This window comes from Silurus aristotelis, assembly GCF_946808225.1.
Source record: "Silurus aristotelis genome assembly, chromosome: 21".
Lineage (NCBI taxonomy): Eukaryota > Metazoa > Chordata > Actinopteri > Siluriformes > Siluridae > Silurus > Silurus aristotelis.
Genome location: NC_139594.1, coordinates 19408052 through 19429754, shown reverse-complemented (window position 1 = coordinate 19429754; position 21703 = coordinate 19408052). Strand labels below are relative to the sequence as shown.

Here is a 21703-nt window from a genome sequence, read left to right as displayed (position 1 = left end):
TGAGAAGAAAGACAAGACAAAAAAAGACATGCTTCCAGACTCTTCAGTATTAAGGCACTGAGTACAACGAACTTCCTCCTGTCTCCTGAACACCTCATAGAATGTTTGAAGGCTTAAATCTTCAAGCTGAACTATAAAAAATAATTAGTCTGTATCCTAACTAACTAGTTGTAGAATGTATTTTATTATTGGAGACTTCAAAGCAAGTTGCTCTGGAAAAGGAAACATTGTGCCATAACTAAATATAAAATATAGCAGTTTCTTAGTGCATTCAAGATTTTGATCATTGAAATCAAAGACAAACAGACAACCTGAATATGTAACTCACCCCATAATGCATTGAGATATTTCTGATATATTTGACACAGTATATTATTGTAATTTATATCATTTAGATGAAGAACACACAAACAGATCATAAATCTATTCCTAAAGGAGCCATAACACTAATGTATTTTCAATAAATGATTCCCATTTACACTTCATAAGGTCTTTATAAGGTATTTATTTGTGCATATTTTGCTATTGCTAATGCAAATACTAATAATTTTAATTGGGATACAAAATGCTGGCAAGAAAAAGAAACTAGTATCCAGGTGTGTTCAAGATTCCCCTGGAAAACAAAACAAAAAACAATTCTTTTGTTGTGATTTTTCCTCAAAATGTCATTAAGGAGAAGTACAAAGTAAAGTGCATACATTAGCTAATAATCTACAAAACATTGGCATCAATACTATATATAAAAAAAAAAACCATATGTGGCAAAAAAACATTTTCCTGTCATGGGCTAGATACAAATATAATGATTATAACATTTTTCATTTTTCAACATGCAACTAGGCAGTGACAGAAATCTGTGGTCATGTCAGGGACATAGGCATACAATGTTTACAGATGCACAGAGATATACAGGTAGTGCAGAGGCAGCTCAGAAAACAGATCTAACCTGAATTTTAACAACAAAAAATTCTTTGGTTTTGAAAAAATGATTGAAATGTTGCTCGTTCCATTTATAATTTGAACCTGCCATAATACAGGCTGCATGTATAAAACTCATTCCAGCTCAGGTATAGACAATAAATATGCAATGTATATATATATATATATATATATATATATATATATATATATATATATATATATATATATATATATATATATATAAATATAAAAAAAGCTATTCCAGTTATATGTTTCATTACAGCTGGACAGAATTCCAATGTAAGCGAAGGAATTGAAGGAATTGAATATTAATACATGATTGATTACCTTAAGTTTGTCTAAGTACAATGTTCACCTTTACCAAGGTTGTTGATTTAAAGGTTTATTGACACATATGCATAATTATAAACATGTTGACATTAAAATATTAATGTGAAACAAATTGCACTTGGGTGATAATTTAAAAAGCTACACGAGTGCACATTAGAAAATGTATGTGTTTGTATTTGTGTGTGTGTGTGTGTGTGTGTGTGAGGGGGGCATACACAGGGGCTTATGTTATGGGGGTGCACCATACACAGGGACTTGGTCCATCAGTTCACACACATTGTTTTATTGCAAGCAGAATAAACGCTGGCACATTTTTGGGATGAACATGTTTAAAAGGTCCGCTGCTCCTGTGCGAGTTACGTCTTGTCGTCGCTATGCGTGGGTATGGACAGAGATGCTGGACAGGTCATTTCGTATGATCTCATTGACTGCAGAAAAACAGGAAAATTAGTGTGACTTACAGGGTAATCCTAAAACCAGGATTTAGCATGACAGCACATGAATTATATAACACATACATATAATTCACCCAGATGGACACGGTTCACTTCATTAACCTCTCAAGGTGTCTTCCTTATGAAATCTCTGGAAGTTTTTCCTCACCACTGTCACCACTGTTTTGCTAATTATGGACATATTTATTAATCTTTTATGTATATATATATATATATTTTTTAATTTCTGTGAAGCTGCTTGTGCCAGTGCCCATTGTTAAAGGTGCTGTACAAATAAAACTAAACTGAACTCTATAATGAATCCACCTTACAACAAAACAATCAATCATCAATTCTACAATAAATAAACCAACATCAGAAACTTGCAGTGTGTACAATGAATGCAAAAGTCTGTGTGAGAAAGAGAGATGCTTTGCTGCTGTCTGAGCAGAAGACCTGAGTGCTCTTGTGTCCACTGCCTTCCTGCCTGCTGTGTCTCATGGCATTCCCACAGTCAGGACTTCTCTTACACCCCATCAGCTATGTACTTTGGCCCTGACATAGGAAGTGACAGTACATGGCTCGTACCTAAAACAACTCCAGGCCTTCCTAGGCAGAGTGATAGCAAGGACATGTGGATAAGCCCAGGATGTCCAGTCAGTGTGTTAGCATTTTAGCAGTAGACATGTTATCTTACAGGATTCCCATGTGCATTTAGTGACATGAATTATTTTATCTATTTGCTGGTATCAGCATTAAACGGGATGACAGGCGCACAGACTAGAACACCTACAGTATCTGAATAACACAGTAACTGTTTGAAAACAACACATTCCTTTTCTGCTATGGACGGGGTGAAAGATCAGCAGCAGTTGGCTGCATTCCTCACCTGCAGACATCTCCAGCATCTGGTGCCTTCTTCGCTTATTTACCCTGAGAAGCACTGTAGATAGATTTGCACTGTATTATACCTTTCTGCGTTTTACTAACTACATTTGGAAATAACACCAACAACTGTGTGCAACTTGTAATTACACATATGGGGAAGATTTTCATCGCTGGTTGTTAAAAAGGATTATAGCTTGATTTTTAATAATTAAGCTGTAATCCTTTCCCTTTAAAAACTGTTTCCTTTAGCTTTATTTTATTTTACGTACTAAAATACAGCTAAGGGAAACAGCTTCATAAGGTTTTATGATCAATATTTCTGATGTTACTGATAAACAAGGTGCTACATTGGGCAACCTTTGGTCTGAATGGAGCAAACACCATACCGACTACATTCCTCATGCTACAAATGCCCAAAAAAAAAAGAGGTTTCATATGGGTCCATATTGTACTTCTATTTTTTACTACATAAAGAGGTTCTGCATGAAACCTTTCAGAGTTTCCACATAGGGACAAACCAAGCAAGCAAACAAATTACAGTGCCAAATTTAACTTGTTCAATAAATGCAGATTTATCTATTTATTTTATAATAAAATGTTGAAGTCAAGACTGCAGTAAATGTGTTGTTTTGGACGAAGTGAAGAAAAGAAAAAACGGCGCCAAAAAGAAAAAGAGAGAAGGAAAGAAAGGGGGGGGGGAGCCACGTGAGCTGGAAGCTGTGGGTTTCCTCCCAGCCAAGATCAGGAAGCCTGCTGAGGAATTCCCTCCGAATGACCCGTGGCCTTGGCGCTCCCACCACAAAGCAGCCTCGGAGACCAAGAAGCAGTCCAGATTGCTGACATTCCCTATGAAACAATAGAGCCCAGGCTTCCTTTCATCTCCTGATGTGGTGTAAAGGAGACGCCGTACCTGACCGAGGTCTGACCAACAGCCCAGTGCATCCTAATGCAAACCTCTCGTCCCCCTGTAAACGGATAGGGTGTGTACGACTACAGAACTCCAGGAAGGGTCACAAAAGTGTTTATGTTTAGCCAGAAATTAGACAAAAATATCCCTAACTGGCAGCAGAATCGACCACATGAACATAAAACTAACAGAACCTTATGAACTTTAATAATAAAACTGAAAAACCTCGTTAGTCATGTGTAAGGAAAAGCAGCATCAAATCCTTTCAGAGTATCAAGAGGAGGAGTTTTCTCATGGCATGTCGTAAATATTAAAACCTCACATTTCTTAGACTCTCCATTTACGAGCTACTGGATTTAATCGCCTGTTGCTAATATTTGCGCAGGAAAAAAATTAGCCTGATGGCTGAATTATAAGGAGCTAATCGCACATGTTCATCTTTGAAACACCAGACCATGCTGAAACAATTAGACGCCTTTGACTGCAGGAGTAATTTGCAAGGATATGTCCATGGGAATTGAATCAATATGCAGATCATTTAAAATGCTCCCATCTGTTTAAACATGATGTGTTCAGGAAGAAATACCTGTCTGGGTGTCACTGTGCACTAAACTTTCATTCAGAGAATTTATTGCAAATCTGCAGGTCTCCAAACTCATCATTTAGATATTAGTAACGGATGAATGGCCTGCAGGTGTAGATACTTGAATCGAAATAAAGCAGATGGCAATGGAAGTTTTAATAAAATCACACTCTTCTCAGCAGGGAAGTCATGAAAAATGTATCTCCATATTTATACAGTTTTAATTCTATAATAAAGACAGAATATTTATTATTCTATTACATTGCTGATTATTCTGAAACTCTACCAGTCATTTATATGTCTAGGTCATTGTAGAGATTCAATATGACTTTTCTTTATTCCATTTCATGTCTGCCACGTGTGTCCGTTGTACATTTGAGTCACTAAAACTCGGTCTGCTCACAACCATGTCTGGCTTTAAACTCACTTGGAGCTGCATGTGATCAGACGGTCATCCAAATCTCTTGGTGAAAATAATGCATTCCGACTCGAGTTACTTGTGTATGGACTCATCAGGGCCTGCTCTGTAATTTTGGCTATATGCTTTTTCAAAGCAGATCCTTGCTATGGCCATTTTCCTCTCTTTAACATCTGCCATGTGTGTCCACTGAGTACTAAGAATAAGTCTGGTTCAGTCTGCTCGAGACTCGGTGTGGCTTAACTCCAACTTTCATCACAATCCATTTTATCAGCTAAAGTGTCAATACACTGAAAAAAAACAACATACATTACAAAGATTTCTTCACATTCTGCCTCACTCTTTTAGCAAAGTGTGTGTGTGTGTGTGTGTGTGTGTGTGTGTGTGTGTGTGTGTGTGTGTGCAAATTTTCCAATCCAAACTGGTCTAATAATCTTCTTTCTTTCGGCTGCTCCCATTAGGACCACAGCGGATCATCCGTCTCCATTCCCCCCTGTCTTTTACATCTGCCTCTTTCAAATCAACTACCTGCATGTCTTCCCTCATCACATCCATTAAGCTTGGTCTTCCTCTTTACCTCCTTCCTGGTGGCTCCATCTTCAGCATTCTCCTACTGATATACCCCATGTCCCTCCTCTGCACATGTCCAAACCATCTCAATCTTGCCTCCCTCACATTGTCTCCAAGACGTCCTACATCGGCTGTCTCTCTTATAAACTCATTTCTAATCCTGTCCATCGTCGTCACTCCCAACAAAAACCTCAACATCTTCAGCTCTGCTACCTCCAGCTCCACGTCCTGTCTTTTACTCAATGCCACTGTCTCTAAACCATACAACATCTCAGGTCTCACCACAGTCCTATAAAATTTCCCTTTCACTCTTGCAGATACTCTTCTATCACAAATCACTCCTGCCACTCTTCTCCACACACTCCTCCCTGCCCTTCCTAACGCAACCCTCCCTATGTATTCGGGCTTGGGACCGGTGCTAAGAGTGCACTGGCTTGTGCACTCCTAATGGCTGGGTTACAAGTCTTATTTATCCAAATGTATGAATTTTTTAACTCATGCATGTGAATACAAAATATTTATTCAATCCATACAACTACAAAAAAAAGTATTCAGTTTAAACTTGACAGTGTAATCAGTATGGGGAAAATCAAACATGCGGAGGATCCGCTGTGGCGACCCCTAATGGGAGAAGCCGAAAGAAAGTTTTAATTAAAGTTCATAGGAGTGAGACTCTGTTTAAATTAGAATTTACATTATATATGAACTGCTGGTGGGTAGGAAAGGAGACGCTTCTCCTCGAATAAGTGAAGTACCACATTTGATGTGCAAATGCTCTTACAAATTATTTGCAAATACATTTGTTTGTATCCAGTCTGATAAATGTGGCTCATAAATAACTTTATTCTGTTTGGGTCAGGCCCCAACATTTATTTGTAGGATTTATAATGATTCATAGTCCTCCCCATCCTGACTGCTCATGCTCAGGGAATGTTGTGTTCTGGGCCTTGAATAGAGATACACTATATAGGCAAAAGTTTGTGGACACCTAATTGGTATGTGCTGCCACTTACTTACCTTTTGTGCTATTCACATTTAGTCCCCATTTTCTAATATAATAACTTCTACTCTTCTGGGAAAATGTTACACTACATTTTCGAGTGTGTTTGTGGAGATTCATTTACTACAAGAGTGTTAATAAAGTCAGGTACTGATGTAGATTAGGTAAAGAGGCCTGAGGTTCAGTCAGAATTCACATTCATCCCAAAAGTGTTCAGTAGAGTCGGGGTCAGAGCTCTACAGCAGGTTACTCAAGATCTTTTACTTTAACCCATAACCCTTTGTGGAGCTGGCTTTATGCATAAGGACATACAATTGTGCATCTCCAATAAACTGTGGTTACAGTTCGGGGAAAAAAGCACATATATTTAAATTCCATATAGTGTATTTGAGTCCAGTGGTATGGGGTTTGGGTGCACTACACTGTGCCACTGTGCTGCCAGTTACCATGACATATATCATATTTTGTTGTGAGATTTCATAGATGGGATCTAATGAAAAGCCTTCGGATGGATAAATAAAGCTGTAATGTAAGAATTTATAGGTTGTATTTTAGGTTAAGCTGTCAAACTGACAATTTATTCACTTTTGCCATGAATGATGGTCAAAGATCAGCTTCTAAATCCTCTTTATGCACTCACTGAGCAGCTACAGTAGATGAAGCCAAATGGAATTTCACAAGTCAATATCAGAGATCTGTCTTCACGCTGCCATCTAGAAACAATCATTAGAAGCAATATGACTAATCTCATCTGGTGTTTTAGTTTATGAAAAAAAAAAAAAAATATATATATATATATATATATATATATATTTATTTATTTATTTATTTATTTATTTATTTATTATATGGTCCCCTGGTGGTCTAGTGGTTAGGATGCGGTGCTCTCACCGCTGCGGCCCGGGTTCGATCCCCGGTCAGGGAACCAACCCCAGCCACTCTTAGTGCCGGTCCCAAGCCCGGATAAATGGGGAGGGTTGCGTTAGGAAGGGCATCCAGCATAAAACATGTGCCAAATCAAACATGCGGATGATCCGCTGTGGAGACCCCTAATGGGAGAAGCCGAAAGAAAGTTTTATAGGGAAATACATGATTATAATATCTTCATTATCAGCACAACGATTTTCTTTCTAAGAGTAGAATAAAAAAAATCCACAACAGATTAATTATTTGTTAGTATTAAATTCTGTTAAAATGGCACAATATAAGTAATAGAGCTGTTGTGACTCTGAGATGGAAGTTAATAAGTGGATGTGAGGTAATCCAGGAACCTGCTTCCTGTATGTGGATAAGCAACAGCTGGGGCAGCCTGATAGAGTGCTTACCTTGTGTCTACCTCCAGGAAATGGTGAGAGAGTGAGAAACTCAGAAACAATCAGCACTGCTGGACATCTCAATAAACAACCAAAACCATCACGGCTCACAATCTCTGCACCTCACACCTTCATGTGTTAAACACACAACATTCAACTTTCATCTCAGGAACTTATTAAAGACCACAATTAACAACACAAAGAAAAACAGCACCAAGATTCTGATTCAGAAACCACATCTAATGCAAGTTTTAACTCCTTGGTCTGCAAGGTTGCCTTTTATTTACCTTTAGCAATAGCAATGTGGACAACGTTACTACTTGCTTACAGGACTGGTGTCTGGAGACTGGTGACTGGTGTCTGGTGTCTGGTGACTGGCGACTGGTGTCTGGTGACTGGTGACTGGTGTCTGCTGTCTGCTGTCTGGTGTCTGGTGACTGCTGTCTGGTGACTGCTGTCTGGTGTCTGGTGACTGCTCTATGGTGTCTAGTGTCTGGTATCTGGTGACTGGTGTCTGGTGTTTGGTGTCTGGTGTTTGGTGTCTACAGCTACAATTACGTTATTTATTTATTTTACTACTAATTATTACCTATTTTAAATATAATAATTTTTATGACTCGTCATTCTGTACTTTTTTCTTATTTCTTACTATTTATGAATGTATGTACAATATACTGTATATATAAATACTGTTGAGACACTTGACTTTTCCAGCCATATGTGGTTCTTCTCCAAACTGTTACACGCACACAACTGTACAAGATGTGTTTGGATGTGGTAGCATTCAACCTGAACTAGGAGAATTAGGAGAACCCAAAACTATTCCAGCATGACAATAAACCTGTACACAATGCCAACTCCATGGAGATCTCTAACATCAATCCTTTGGACTAGTGAACCTATTAAACAGATTTTCATCTTTCCAGAAACGTGGGGGTTAATAAAACATCTCATAGCTAACTTCAAATATAATCTATGGCTGATAATGGTTTTCTTTTACACAAATGAATCTTGAATAACTGCATGTTTACCTTTAATAACATTTTTTGCATGCCAGTGGTAAATTATATAATGATCTTGGTCACAACAGTTACCAAAATCCTTTATATATTTAAGTATTTAAATTATCTAAAAATCCTAAAGTCTGACTTTGCTAGGAGTTTTTGTTATAGCAATTTTCTCTTGTGTATGTGAAAATAACAATTTTGCCAGTCATAAGGTTTGCATAACATACATTGGATGACTTGAATAATGTATGTGAAAAAATAATGTTAAAAACAGTGTATATATTCAGTATTTACATTTCCTTTTCTTTTTTTGATTTGATCTTATTCAGAGCATCATCTGATCTAAAGTTCCACATCTTAACCAGTGAGCTAGCACCAGTATGTAAGATACAAAACACCTCATCATCCTGAAGTTAATTATTTATATATAAAAAAAATAAAATAAAATTAAAAAAAAAAAGATTTTTTGACCCATTTATAATTTAATGAATTATTTTGGGGAATGAGCAAAACGATCACTTAAAGCAGCATGAACATCCTGGCTCTTTTTTTTGATGCCTCAAAAATATTAAAGGCAAAAAATATCTTCAATAAATGTCTAATAAACATTTTATTACAGATAACCCAGAAAACTACCCCACTTCGTTAATTATTTATTGTTCCTTGTTATAAAACACACTTTTGAAAATTTGTTTTTATAATCACTTTAAATGATATGAAATAGAATCTAGTAATTCACTGCAACAATAAATTATATTTTAGCTTTTCAGTAGAGATCAACTTATTAATTGGGCCGATTTTTGGCATTTCTTTTTATTACATTTATGGAATTTGACAGATGCCGCTTATCCAGAGCGACTTACAATTGAGCTGGGGAAGGTTAAGGGCCTTGCTCAAGGGCCCAGTACTGCCACCTCGGTGGTGGGATTTGAACTTGTGACCTTCCGATCCAAAATACAATACCTTAACCACTGAGCTCTACCTCCCAGCATAATTAATAATCGATTATTAGACAGGAGCATCTGACTCACCAAAACCTGCGTGTACATTCTGCACTTGCGTAAGAGAACATACCATTTTCTTTACCAGCAGGTGGCAGTATTCTGTTTTTAGCATCCAGAAACCAGAAAATCTACAACTGTAAATATCTGAAGCACGCAGAGTTTCCATCTGCTGCGATCATTGCTAACGGATTTGAGTATCTTTTTTCAATCATGTCTGAGTTGCAAAGACAAGACCAAGAATCACAAGTGTCCAAAGGGACACGAGTGGATCTTATCAGAGAAATAGTAAATGGCAGATAATGATGAAAAATTCTGCAAAAATGAATTAGTGCAGAAATAAAAAACGGGTACTGTAAGAATAGACTGTCCATAAAATGTACGGTATGTGATGAACATTATTTAATGTAAGAATATACTTTACTTTATACTTTAATTCACCAGGAACATTTACACTGCTGATGTGTGAGAGGATTTCCACCTGAGAGGAATTTACATTAAATACGCAGTCTCAGAATGACCAGTGAGTCCAAAGCATACATTACCAAATCTCAAGCTAACATGCTTCTGTTTTTCTAGATGTGATATAGTGTGTGTGTGTGTGTGTGTGTGTGTGTGTGTGTGTGTGTGTGTGTGTGTGTGTGTGACAAATTCTTAAAGAAACATTAAACCTGAAGATGATCGAAGAATCTGAAACCTTGCCATATCTCTTAAAATGCACTAACTGCAGAACCTTAATAAGCAGTATTAAATCTTAGAGCTCAGAAAATGCTCTTACTGTAGATTTGAAGTGCCAACGCATAAAAGATCTCTGCAGGGCTGCACTGTATGGACTTGACCACAATTTATCATCTTGTCTTAGACACAGGCTAAGAACAGCAGTGTAGTATTTCAGCTGCTTTTACTAGCCCTTTCAGTCTGATCATCTGACATGACTGACATTGAGTCCAGGACTGATTAGATCTGTCTACCTGATCTATTGTGTGAGTCTGTGAGATGTAATAAAATGTGTCCTCTTTATTTCCAGTCTCTCTCAAAAAATTGTTACATTGATTTCACAGTTTGGGGAAGAACCATTTATAGCTAGACAAGTCAGGTGTCCCAATATTTTTCCCCCATATTGTGTAAGTAATGCAAGGGATCGTTTGCTCCCATTTTCTTGTTACCACAAATGTAAAGCTTTCAAAATAAAATTGTAGATTATATACACTAACTTTTTTTTTTTTATAATAAAATTAAAACTCAAGTAAAGTGAGGTAAAAGATGGTTTTGTACTCCATTACCTCACATCTCTGAGTTTAGCAGATCAGTACATTGTACATTTCTCTAAAAACTTTCTGATTGGCTCACAAATTCCACTCGTAAGTTTGAGGCTCATAAAACATACACACAGGCAAAAGGTTTACTTGTGAGCAGGACAACATGTATATTGAAATATTTATTCATTCATTTATTTTCTTCCGCTTATCCGTAATTCGGGTCGCGGGGGCTGCAGTCTAAGCAGACCCCCGCCTTCGACTGCTGCCCAATCCTCACAGCACCGTCCCTTACGGTCCCTCCTGCAGGTGGTGAGCCCACGGGAAGGCGGCCCCACGTCACTCCGACGTCACGGACCTTGATATTTCCCTCGTAAGGGACCCCCGGAGCATAGAGGGTTAAGGGCCTTGCTCAAGGGCCCAAGAGTGGCAGCGTGGCGATACCGGGGCTTGAACCCCAGATCTTCCGATCGGCAACCCAGCGCCTTAACCGCTGGAGCCACCACTCCCCCATATTGTAATATATATATTAGAATCAAGCTTCAAGTCTCTGACCACTTGCATTGTGCACATGGTGGATTTTGACTCCAATTCCCAATGGATTAAACACACTACTTGTGTACACTTGTAGTAGAATTTGCAATGCAGTAATGCATGTTAAGCATTTCCAAGACTTACCTTAGTCCTTAATAATGTGTTTATTTGTGTCTGTATAATATCCTGACTTTTTATGAACTGCTAAAATTGAACCATATGAAAATATATAGAACGCCATTCACATTGTACATTACAGACTTTATAGCTCCTGACAGCTCTGTAATTAAAAGCAGATTTTTTCTTTTTTTTTAAATAAAGAGGATGGACCAGGGTACAACGATCCTTTGTCTTTACTTCGGTCTCAGGTGTTTTATCAAGAATTCATTACTGACTCAAAATGCACCGGAAAATTAACAATTTGGCAGAAAATATGTAAAAAAAATAAATAAAAAAAAGGAAGAAAAGAATGAAACAAATATAATTAGTTTAAAAAAAGGTTAAATCATTTGTAATGCCATTCAGTCTGTGTATAGATCTGAGCACATAATAATACATTTTATTATTATTTTGCAAATAATGTTTATACCCAAGCTGTGGAAATTTATATCTGTCTGTCTGTCTGTCTGTCTGTCTGTCTGTCTGTTTTGAATTGAACTGAACTTAATTAAACTGAATCTTATTTAACTCATTTTATTTTAGTATTATTTTGGGTAAAAATCTGTTTGCCCACTTTTAGGTTTTTGAATTGAAAGCAAAGTTTAATCTAAAAACAGTAAGTAATAAATACTTAACACTGCATAAGGATTTTTTCATGATGTGCTAGTACATTGCTCTGTGACTTACCATCATCTAGATACACTTGATCTAGTTCTTGTGGCTCCTGTTTGATGCTGATGGCCTGTGTGGCAGGTGCTTCTTCCTCCTGTAAGAGAGGAGATGGCCCACCCCTCACTGGAACCTTAGGCAGCTCTGTGTTCTCACTTGTGACTGGAGATTGGGTCAAACTGTGACTGGGACTGAAGATGAACTCAGGTGCTGAACCTGGGGTAGAGGGATGAGAGCCTGGAGAGGAGGACGCACTGCCTGATGGGTAAAGAACAGACTGCTGATAACGGCCAGGAGTGGGCTGGATGGCTGAGACATGAGGGATGGCACTTGGCTGAATCCCAGGGTCCAAGCCTGGAGATAGGCACTGAGGAGAGAAGTGTGTGGGTGAGAGATCCTGCAGTTTAGGACTGGTGCTAGGAGAGGAGGAGCAGGACAGGGACAAAGGCTTTGCTGTAAGTCTCTGAGGGCCGTAAGCGGCTGTCACACAGGCTCTGTTATCTGAAGGCATCATGGAAGGCACAGCTTGCAGAGCATAATATGGCTTGGTGATGCCAGAGGAGTGCTGCTGTGCACACAGGCGAGGGAGCTCATAGTCATCATGTGGCTCTGTCTTTATGGTGGGAACTGTAAAAACATTAGACAGAGGGAACTCCAATGAGATAAGAAAAAAACACAAACAAACACAGTTGGTTCTTTAGGAGTCACGTGAGCTGGTGTGATCGAGTGTGCTCGTGGTCTAGGAGACCCACAGCCAAACAAACATTCTCATCAATGAGAACGTGTGTCTGGGGCGTTGCACTTCTGCCCAGCTGAAAATATTTAAAGAAAGACCAGGGGAAAAAGGGATTAATCATCACCACAAAAGACTTCCATCTGTTTCTATAATGAAAGAGACTATTTTCATTGGAGCTTTAACTAGCAATGACACACTTGAAGCATGTATCATAAGTAACTTTGGGGCAGGAAGCGTCATTTCCAAAAGCGTTATCGTTATTCAGCAGGCATGAAAATACTTAATGTTAATGTATTTAAATATATGTTAAGAAACAAACAATATAGTTCAGATATATAAATAAACTATGACCAAAGGTATTGGGACACCTGACTTTCCCAGCCATATATACTTCCTCCCCAGAATGTTACCACAAGGTTGGAGGTACACAATTATATAAGACTTCAGATGTGGCAGCATTTCACTTTCACTTGAACTCGGAAATCCAAACCTGTTCCAGCATGATAATGCACCTGTGCACAAAGCCAACTCCATGAAGATCTGCTTTACATGGGTTTCATGTTTCCCCAACGAAAAAAAAAGCACATTCAAACACGCAGAGTGGGAAACAGATGTATGTTGAGCTCTAGATACTTTTGAATATTTTTTTGCATGTAACTATTATATTCAAAAGTATCTAGAGCTCAACATACATCTGTTACATCTCCCTTTTTTTTTTGCATGTAACTAAAACAAGCCTGCAGGGGGAGTGGTGGCTCCAGCAGTTAAGGCGCTGGGTTGCCGATCAGAAGGTCTGGGGTTCAAGCCCTGGTATCGCCAAGCTGCCACTCTTGGGCCCTTGAGCAAGGCCCTTAACCCTCCATGCTCCGGGGGTCCCTTACGAGGGAAATATCAAGGTCCGTGACGTCGGAGTGACGTGGGGCCGCCTTCCCGTGGGCTCACCACCTGCAGGAGGGACCGTAAGGGACGGTGCTGTGAGGACTGGGCAGCAGTCGAAGGCGGGGGCCTGCTTAGACTGCTGCCCCCCGCGACCCGAATTACGGATAAGAGGGAGAAAATTCATGAATGAATGAATGAATAAAACAAGCCTTCGGTGCAAACATTTCCACAGCTTTACCACAAAGTTTTTCTACATATGGACATAAAATGTAAAATGAGGAAAGATTAAGCCTTACATTTGACATTCTATGGTGAGGAAACTACTGTTTTTTTTTTTTGCATAAATGGAACTTTAGGGGTTGTTTGAACATGAACTGCAACTCTAAAAGGAAATATTTTATAGGTATTGATTATTTTCTTGTCTTTTATGCACAATTAAAAAGAAGTGCCATGATCATAAAATGCATGCTTTTAATAAATGAATCGATGATCATCTTAACTTTCTATTTTAAAATCTAATAGATAAACATTTTCAGTTGTAAATTTCATCGTTCCTCTCTGAAAAAATAGGTTCTAAAAGTAACAAGAGAATCTATGTGAATTTGTGTGGGATTATCAAAAGAATGTGGGACCTCAGAATAAAGCACACTATCCACTGCTGTGTGGTTAAAGTTCTCACTTCCCTATTGTCCACTGCCCACATATTTAAGAGACCACAATATGCAACACACAAGGTCTTTCTCTGAGATTAAATCATGATTCAGCACCCACCCACCTTCTGTACTGTAGACCCATCAGGTAAAAATGAGCCATCTATCACATGACAGTGTCTAAGAGATGTCTCTGACGTCCTTAGGATTTATGCTTTGTAGACAAAAATTTGATAGCCAAGAAATCTTGGGTCATCAAGTTTTAAATTATCAGCAGGAACTACACATCACACACATCACAAGGCTGTTAAAAATTTAAGGAAAAAGTCTGTCTGATTGGTTACCTATACAGTATAAATAAAACCTAGTTCCCCCATCTGTCATATCCCTGCATACGGCTTGGATTTACCAGCTGTCAAAATAGGTCAAAGCCTTAGACCATCTTTGCTAACGGGAATTCGTTTTTTAATTGTAGATTGTAAGTTATTTTATGATAGCACACCAGTGCTATTTCAAAATCAACGAAAATATCTCAAAATCATAAAAAAAATCGATAAAAATATCGAAATATATCTGAGAATCACCAAAAAAAAAAAAAAAATCTATGAAAATAAAAATCACATAAATCACTGAATACAGCAAAGAATTACCCAAATCACTGGAAATCTCTTGAAATCACTGAAAAAAAAATATTTTCAATTTGTTTGACTCAAGGATTTTTTGATCAATTTATACAGATAAAAATAAAGCTGAAAAAACGTGTATTGTATTGTATTGTATTGATGTACTGACCAGCTCGGCTTCTGTTTTTTTTTAGGAATTAATCCAAATGAACAGGCGCCTTATAAACTCTACATTAGTAGTTTTAATTTAACACTGTGAAAAATATTGTGAAAGTGAAAATATATATATATATAAAAATATGCATTTTTATTTCCTAAATACTAAATGATAGATTAAAATAGACTTGGTGAGTAAGCAGATATTTCTCAGTGTGAGATTACTAATAATCAAATACAAAATTATTTAGCCTGGTTGTACATTCATTTAAACTTTTTTGTAGCAGATACTTAGAGATATTCTAGAATAGATGTTTAAAATGAGACAAATCTGTTGATTGAGCACGTTTTAAGGCTAAAATTCTAAACAATACCTAGAATTTGGTTTATTAATTATATATATAGTCAATATTCAGATCCAGATCTGACAATATTCAAGATATATCTTCATTAATTTGTCTTTTGTTTAGTGAAGAATCCAAATTCCGAATCCAAGCTTCTTTAAAAGGATGTTTTCTTATACATTATTTATCGAAGCTACACTACTTATTAAAAAAATATATTTTCCAGATGACTTGATATTTTAATACAGGACACAATCATCAGATTTCTAGTTATAGACATGAAGAATATTGACATGTAAAATTAAAAAATTATGATGATATTTGACTGCATTATCTAATAGTGTAATTGATTGTATTTCTGTGATTCACTATATGTGCTGCTATGGATGTGCCCAGGGTCCTGTGTGTGTCAGCTGAGAGGACTGTGGAGAAGACTGTCAGAGGGGACAGAAGAGGCTTTACAGTGGCCAGGCTGAAAGAGACAGGGCAGGGCCAAGTTCGGCGTCCTATGAATCATTACTTTGAACCACCCACTGGTTAGGCACCCTAATCCTAGGGCAATTAGTGGTGGTTTAGCCCTTAAAAAAAGAGAAAAAAAAGTTTTTCTTCTGGCAATCAGTTGGCATCTGAATAATAGCATTCACATAGTCAACTCCACCCATAGTCACCCTTCCAGACATTGTATAATCTAACAGGTATTGGAAAGAACATGTTTACTGAGATACTTTTAGCAATAAGAAGGACTCTTAAGCATGACCACTTTCACTAAATAAGAGTAAATAAGTAAAACATCTTGAATTTAAATGTTTTAAATCTTCAAATAAAGATGAGCAGCAGCATCACTGTTTTGAGCTCCAAAACATTTCATAGCAAGTCACAGCAAATAGATGCATAGCTTTATTTATTTAGAAATGTGACCAAGCCTGTATAGATCATTTCACACTGTTTACAACACACAGGCTCAGCTTTATTAAATAAAAATGAGCCGGCATTATGGTAACTGAACTAAAAACAGACCAGCAGCTTAAATAAACTTCCAGGTTGAAGCCTGTTGAGCCAGTAGAGCTTAAGCAATTGAGGGCAAGATCATTTCTTTGTTGATGCAATATTAAAATAGAGAAAGTTCATTTAAGGACTGTTGCAAGTTGCTAAGAAAACACATGTTAAAAAGCAAGCTAAAGAATCACAAATTCATTAAGGCTTTTCATGTTAACTCATTAAATGTAATTACACTAAAAAGAAAAAGGTTTTGGGACACCTGACTTTTCCACCCATAAGTGGTCCTTCCCCAAACTTAGCACAAAATCCGAAGCACACGATTGTAAAGGACGCCTCGTATATAGAACCAAATCATTTTTTTTCTAGGAGACCCAAAACTGATCCAGCAGTGACAATGCCACTGTGCATAAAGCCAGCTCCACGGTTTGCATAAGTTGGAGTGGAAGATCTCCTGCTAAAGAGCTCCTAAACATTTGAACACTTTTGGGATGAACATGAACACCTTCTCACCTACATCACTACCAGATTTTACACCCTTGTGTCTGAATGAGCACAAATCCCCTTAAGCACATCTTCCCAGAAGAATGAAGGTTATTAGAACAGCAAATGAGAACTAAACGTGAAATTACATGTTCATAAACACAAATAATTCTTATGGTCAGACGTTCACTTTTGTCCATATAGTGTAGATAGATATTTAGCTAGCCAGTTCCCTGTAATTCCCACCTTCTTCAGGAAAGGCAAATGTATTTTGCAACTTGATGTAACTTCCTGTGGAACATTGCATATTTTTTTTCATATTGAGTGAATGTTCAGGGGTCAACTAAATAAAAATAAAAAAAAGAATTTTCTTATTTCTATATCTGCTGTTTTTATGTACTACTTTTGAAATAAAGTGAAGTTATAGTTTAATGGGACACAAATATTGATTTTTGTATATTTTATACATCAATAAGTTTCTGTAAAGGACATGCTACATACACATTTGTAAGTGTAATATCAGTGGTACACAAATACCACACTAATCATGGACTCACCAACAAATGTGAACAAGTGAGACTTATGAACTTGGATTGCATACATTTTCATGAAGTCAAAAGAAAAGATATAAACACTGACCTCGTTCCAAAACTGATTTGCAAGTTAAAAGTTATACTGAAACAAGTAAATAGACAGTATAATGTTTTACCGTTACATGGTAGGTAGTTGAATCTTTGGTATTGGCTTCTCTTCCGTTTGCCGTTGCATATGTAGAAATTGACCAGAACAGGGCTGGATATTCTTTGGTTTCGGTAAGTTGGAATCTCCACAAGCAAAGCTGTCTGTTGTTAAAAAAAAAAAAAAAAATACATGTTAGTAAATACAAAATGTCCAATTAGAAGGAATAATAATTTTTTCATTGACCTTTGGAGATACATTTCAGAGGATCAGGTAAGGAGTTGAAATATGTGAAAACATGTGGCTTCCACAAGTATAAATATGGCTTACTGACCACCAATGAACACTGACTGCATTGTAGCTATGATTTAAATTCACACAATCGCTGGGGTCCAAAAACCACAGGCACCTCGTGGCTCAGTGAAATGGGGTAGATGAGACTGAGAGAAAGAGACTGTAGCTGGCTGTTATTTTTATACCTTTCAGCATCAAGAAGATGGTTCTTCCAGGAACTCAAGACAACCAAGAACTCCTATTTGTCTCAGATGCTACTGAACTTTTGACCACTATACTAATTCTCACCACTAGTCCTGCCCTAAAAGGGTCTTCACCCACCCAACCCACTCTACCCTGAGATGAACCCCATGTGGCTGGGAACAGACTGATGGAGCTGCTGAACAGTAGCCAGAGAGGAAGTCATCAATCTTCTTGCAGACTTCAGAGGCATGTGCAGGTGAGCTTACTGCCACTATTTATATTAACACCTCAGCATGGCTGCCGAGCGAAGCCAGATGAAACGCACACGGCTAGAAAGAAATTCATACCCAGCTTCATTCTCCAAAGCTTTTTCTTACTCTTTTTCTTTTTGTGAGCTTATTTTCATTATCAGAATCACTAGTCAAATTTATATCTACCAATGGAGTCCAAGATGAACACTCAAAATTCTATTCCAATATTTATCCCAAGTCATTTCCCATTCCCCTTTAAAATAATGTGTTCATTGGCCTCACATGGCTCTCTCTAAGAAAAAAATTACCTGAGATGAAAGTGAATAAGGCAACCAAAGTGAAATCCCTTCGACTTCAAGAACTAAGCAGAAGTTTGGCATGCTGCATAGGGCAACTTATTAGACACAAGCAAGCATGTGGTTTGGGGCAAGTTACAAAATGGCTCATATTGGAAAAATATCAGAGTACAGACTGTGGGTGAGGGAAGGGCAGAAATCAAAGCGAGCATTGTATTAAAAAAAAAAAAGAAAGGTTTTACACATTAATACATCATTCCGGCAGATGGTCCTTATTCACTCGGTGAGCATTGGAAACGGGTGTGGAAGCTTCATGAAGTTATGAACCAACCCAAGGTGGAGAGAGAAAAAAAAATCTAACCCAGTTCAATGACACTATTATTCATATTTAATGTGCCAGTAAATGAAACTGCTGTTTTATCTCAGAAAGCAAGAGCACAGCTTAATATGATTTACAATGACTGCATACGAGAAAAGATCAACGCGATGCCATTTTGCATTACTGTTAAGCTTAATGCAAAACATTCAGTGGCTTACATAATTTGTACGAAAATATAAGACTTAAAATGGGTCAGTGTACAGCGCTGGAAAAGCAATCTGCAGAAGAGACTGTTCTGAATATTAAGTATTCCATCCCATAAAATACAATTAGAAAGTAATTTCAGTATAAGAATTAGGAAATGTTTGTCTCTGGTTTACACATACTACAAAATTATAAGAGCAGCGCTTCAGACAGAAGGTCCGTTCAGACACATTCCCAGACGAGAGACAAAAGGCTAATAGTTCATTCAAGTCATTCAAGTCGAGCAAATTCCATGTTGCTTTGGACGCCGCTGGTTAGGTATTGCCTGTGTTTAAAATGGGCCTGTTCCAACAGCCTTGTGCTTAAGGGCCTGCAGACAGACATACTTTAATAGTGTGTGTGTGTGTGTGTGTGTGTGTGTGTGTGTGTGTGTGTGTGTGTGTGTGTGTGTGTGTGTGTGTGTGTGTGTGTGTTATGGTGAGCAGGTGTACTGCCTCACACACAGACAGTGACTACTCCTGAAGCCCAAACTGTGACCACTAAGCTCTAGAAGAATGAGTCAGTCAGTCACTGAAAGGGCAAGCAGTGTGTATGTGTATACATTTAAACTGAAGTGTATATGCATGTTAGATATGTGTGTGTAATAAACAGTTCAGGATGTACCACAGTCAGTAGAATAGTAAAAGCATGGGTCAGCATGGGTGTAAAAACCTTTGATGGTAGTGTATACATGGTATGTACATACAGATTTAAAGGAGTCCTTTTCAACTTTGGCTTCCATCTCCCATATGTGATGACCATCTAAAAACAAAAAGAACATGTTTTTAATTATTATCATTTTCAATGTGATATTGAATTACACTGTATACCCAAAAAATATTTTGCCAAATATAAGACAGGGGAATAAAAAGCTTGCATAAGTACTGAACTCAGTTATGTAACAACTTGAAACTGTAAGTGATTCAGTCATATACATTATATCGAATATACAACCTTAATATACACAAAATAACCTATATTACCTTACAGTAATAATAATTATAATAATATAAAAGTTGTCACTGCAATAGTATTCATTGGTGTGTGATCCTCAAATGAGTTCAGGTGCAAGCAATTAGTGTCAGAAGTTGCATTATTAGTTGTATAAAGTCGACCTGTGAGCAATAATGTGTCATGTGATCTCAGTATAAACACAGGAGTTCCTGGAAAGGCCAAGAGTTTGTTAGGCATTGAGTTTGTTGGTTAAACATACCTAAAACTGCATCAGGAATAAACAGGGCATTATTAAAGCAACAATGCAAGTTCTGGATGTGCAAAACCATGTCAATGTCTAAAAGAGGATCTGTCCATAACTAGACAGAGGATGGGTAAAGAGGATTAGAAGGTATGGTATTATTGAAGAAAAAGCAATATGAACTTTGAGTGGAGACCTTAAGAAGTCTCTTGTTTCTCTAAACTGAGACTAACATTCAAATGCTCTGTCTGGCAGGAAAAAACTCTGCTCATCAATCCACAAACACTGTCCATAAATCCAAGCATGGAGTTAGAGAAATTATACTAAGAAATACCTTTGGCCTTTAGTTACATTTACAGCATTTGGCAAAAACCCTTACACATAGCAACCTTACATGATCTCATTTATACATCTGAGCAGGTGAGGGTTAAGGGCTTTGCTGAAGGGTCCAGCAGTGGCAGTTTGGTGGTTTGAACCCATGACCTCCTAATCAAAAGTCCAGCACCTTAAACACCGAGCTAAAACTTCCCATAGTTGTTTTTCTGACTCATTCTCTCCTGTCACTGAATTCTGGTGTATATTTACTGCAAGCCAATTCCAATTCTGCTAAAAAAAAAATGTGAAAATGAAATCATCAAATTGAATCTTGTTCCTAAAAAACACAAAAATATGGTGAAAGAATATTTTAGTGCCACCATGTAGCTGCATCTTTTTCTCTCAACCACCTCCTAATGAGCAAAACAATGTAGTTAGTAGAGCCGGCGCTCAAGCCTTAAGCTTTCATCATATCCTGTCTGCCTGTGACCCAGCTGGGCCGTGAGAGAGTCTGATGTAACCCTAATGTAAGTGGAATGAGACCCTGACATCATTCCCTTGTGGAATCCCATAGCGCATGACAAACCGTGTCTGAACAGTTCAGCAGCAGCCTTGAACTCCACTTCCATGATAATCAGCAAAGCTTGTGGTGGAGAAAGTCAACATGCATCTCGCTTCAGTCATTTTGGAATCTGTGATCATTTATTATCCTCATTAAAGAGTTTTATTAAACCATTCTCTGCTGGGAATCGTCACAACAGGCGTTCTAAGACAGAAGGCACTTTAGAATCTCATATGCTATTTTTATCGCAGGGATCACAGCTGAGACATTTTGACTCGAGGAGAAAACCAATGCGGTGCTCATTAAGTGTTACGGTGTCAAAGAATGACAGGGAAAAAGAAATATGGAGTCAGAACAAAAGGGAAAGCTTTTCCTGATTGTTCCAGAGCCACACATTGGAAATCTATTTGGACAATTGTTCATCACTGCAATAAATTTCATACCATCATCCCTCTTAGGTTTAACCTGAAATTGGGGGAAAAAAAAAAA

The 21703-nt window shown here is 37.6% G+C and overlaps 1 protein-coding gene across 2 annotated transcripts in view; it reads right to left on the bottom strand.

The window, feature by feature from the left end:
* Positions 1–1304: 1304 nt before the first annotated feature.
* The window catches only part of nfatc1 (nuclear factor of activated T cells 1), a 53502-nt gene continuing 33103 nt past the window's right edge, over positions 1305–21703 (bottom strand). For both annotated transcript variants that reach the window (XM_083523585.1, XM_083523586.1), the window contains 4 exons: positions 19849–19904; positions 17588–17720; positions 12030–12638; positions 1305–1700 (listed from right to left, as the gene is read on the bottom strand). In XM_083523585.1, coding sequence (XP_083379711.1) covers positions 1645–1700; positions 12030–12638; positions 17588–17720; positions 19849–19904 — 854 coding nt within the window. In that variant the 3' untranslated portion in view covers positions 1305–1644. The remainder of the gene's footprint in view (positions 1701–12029; positions 12639–17587; positions 17721–19848; positions 19905–21703) is intronic.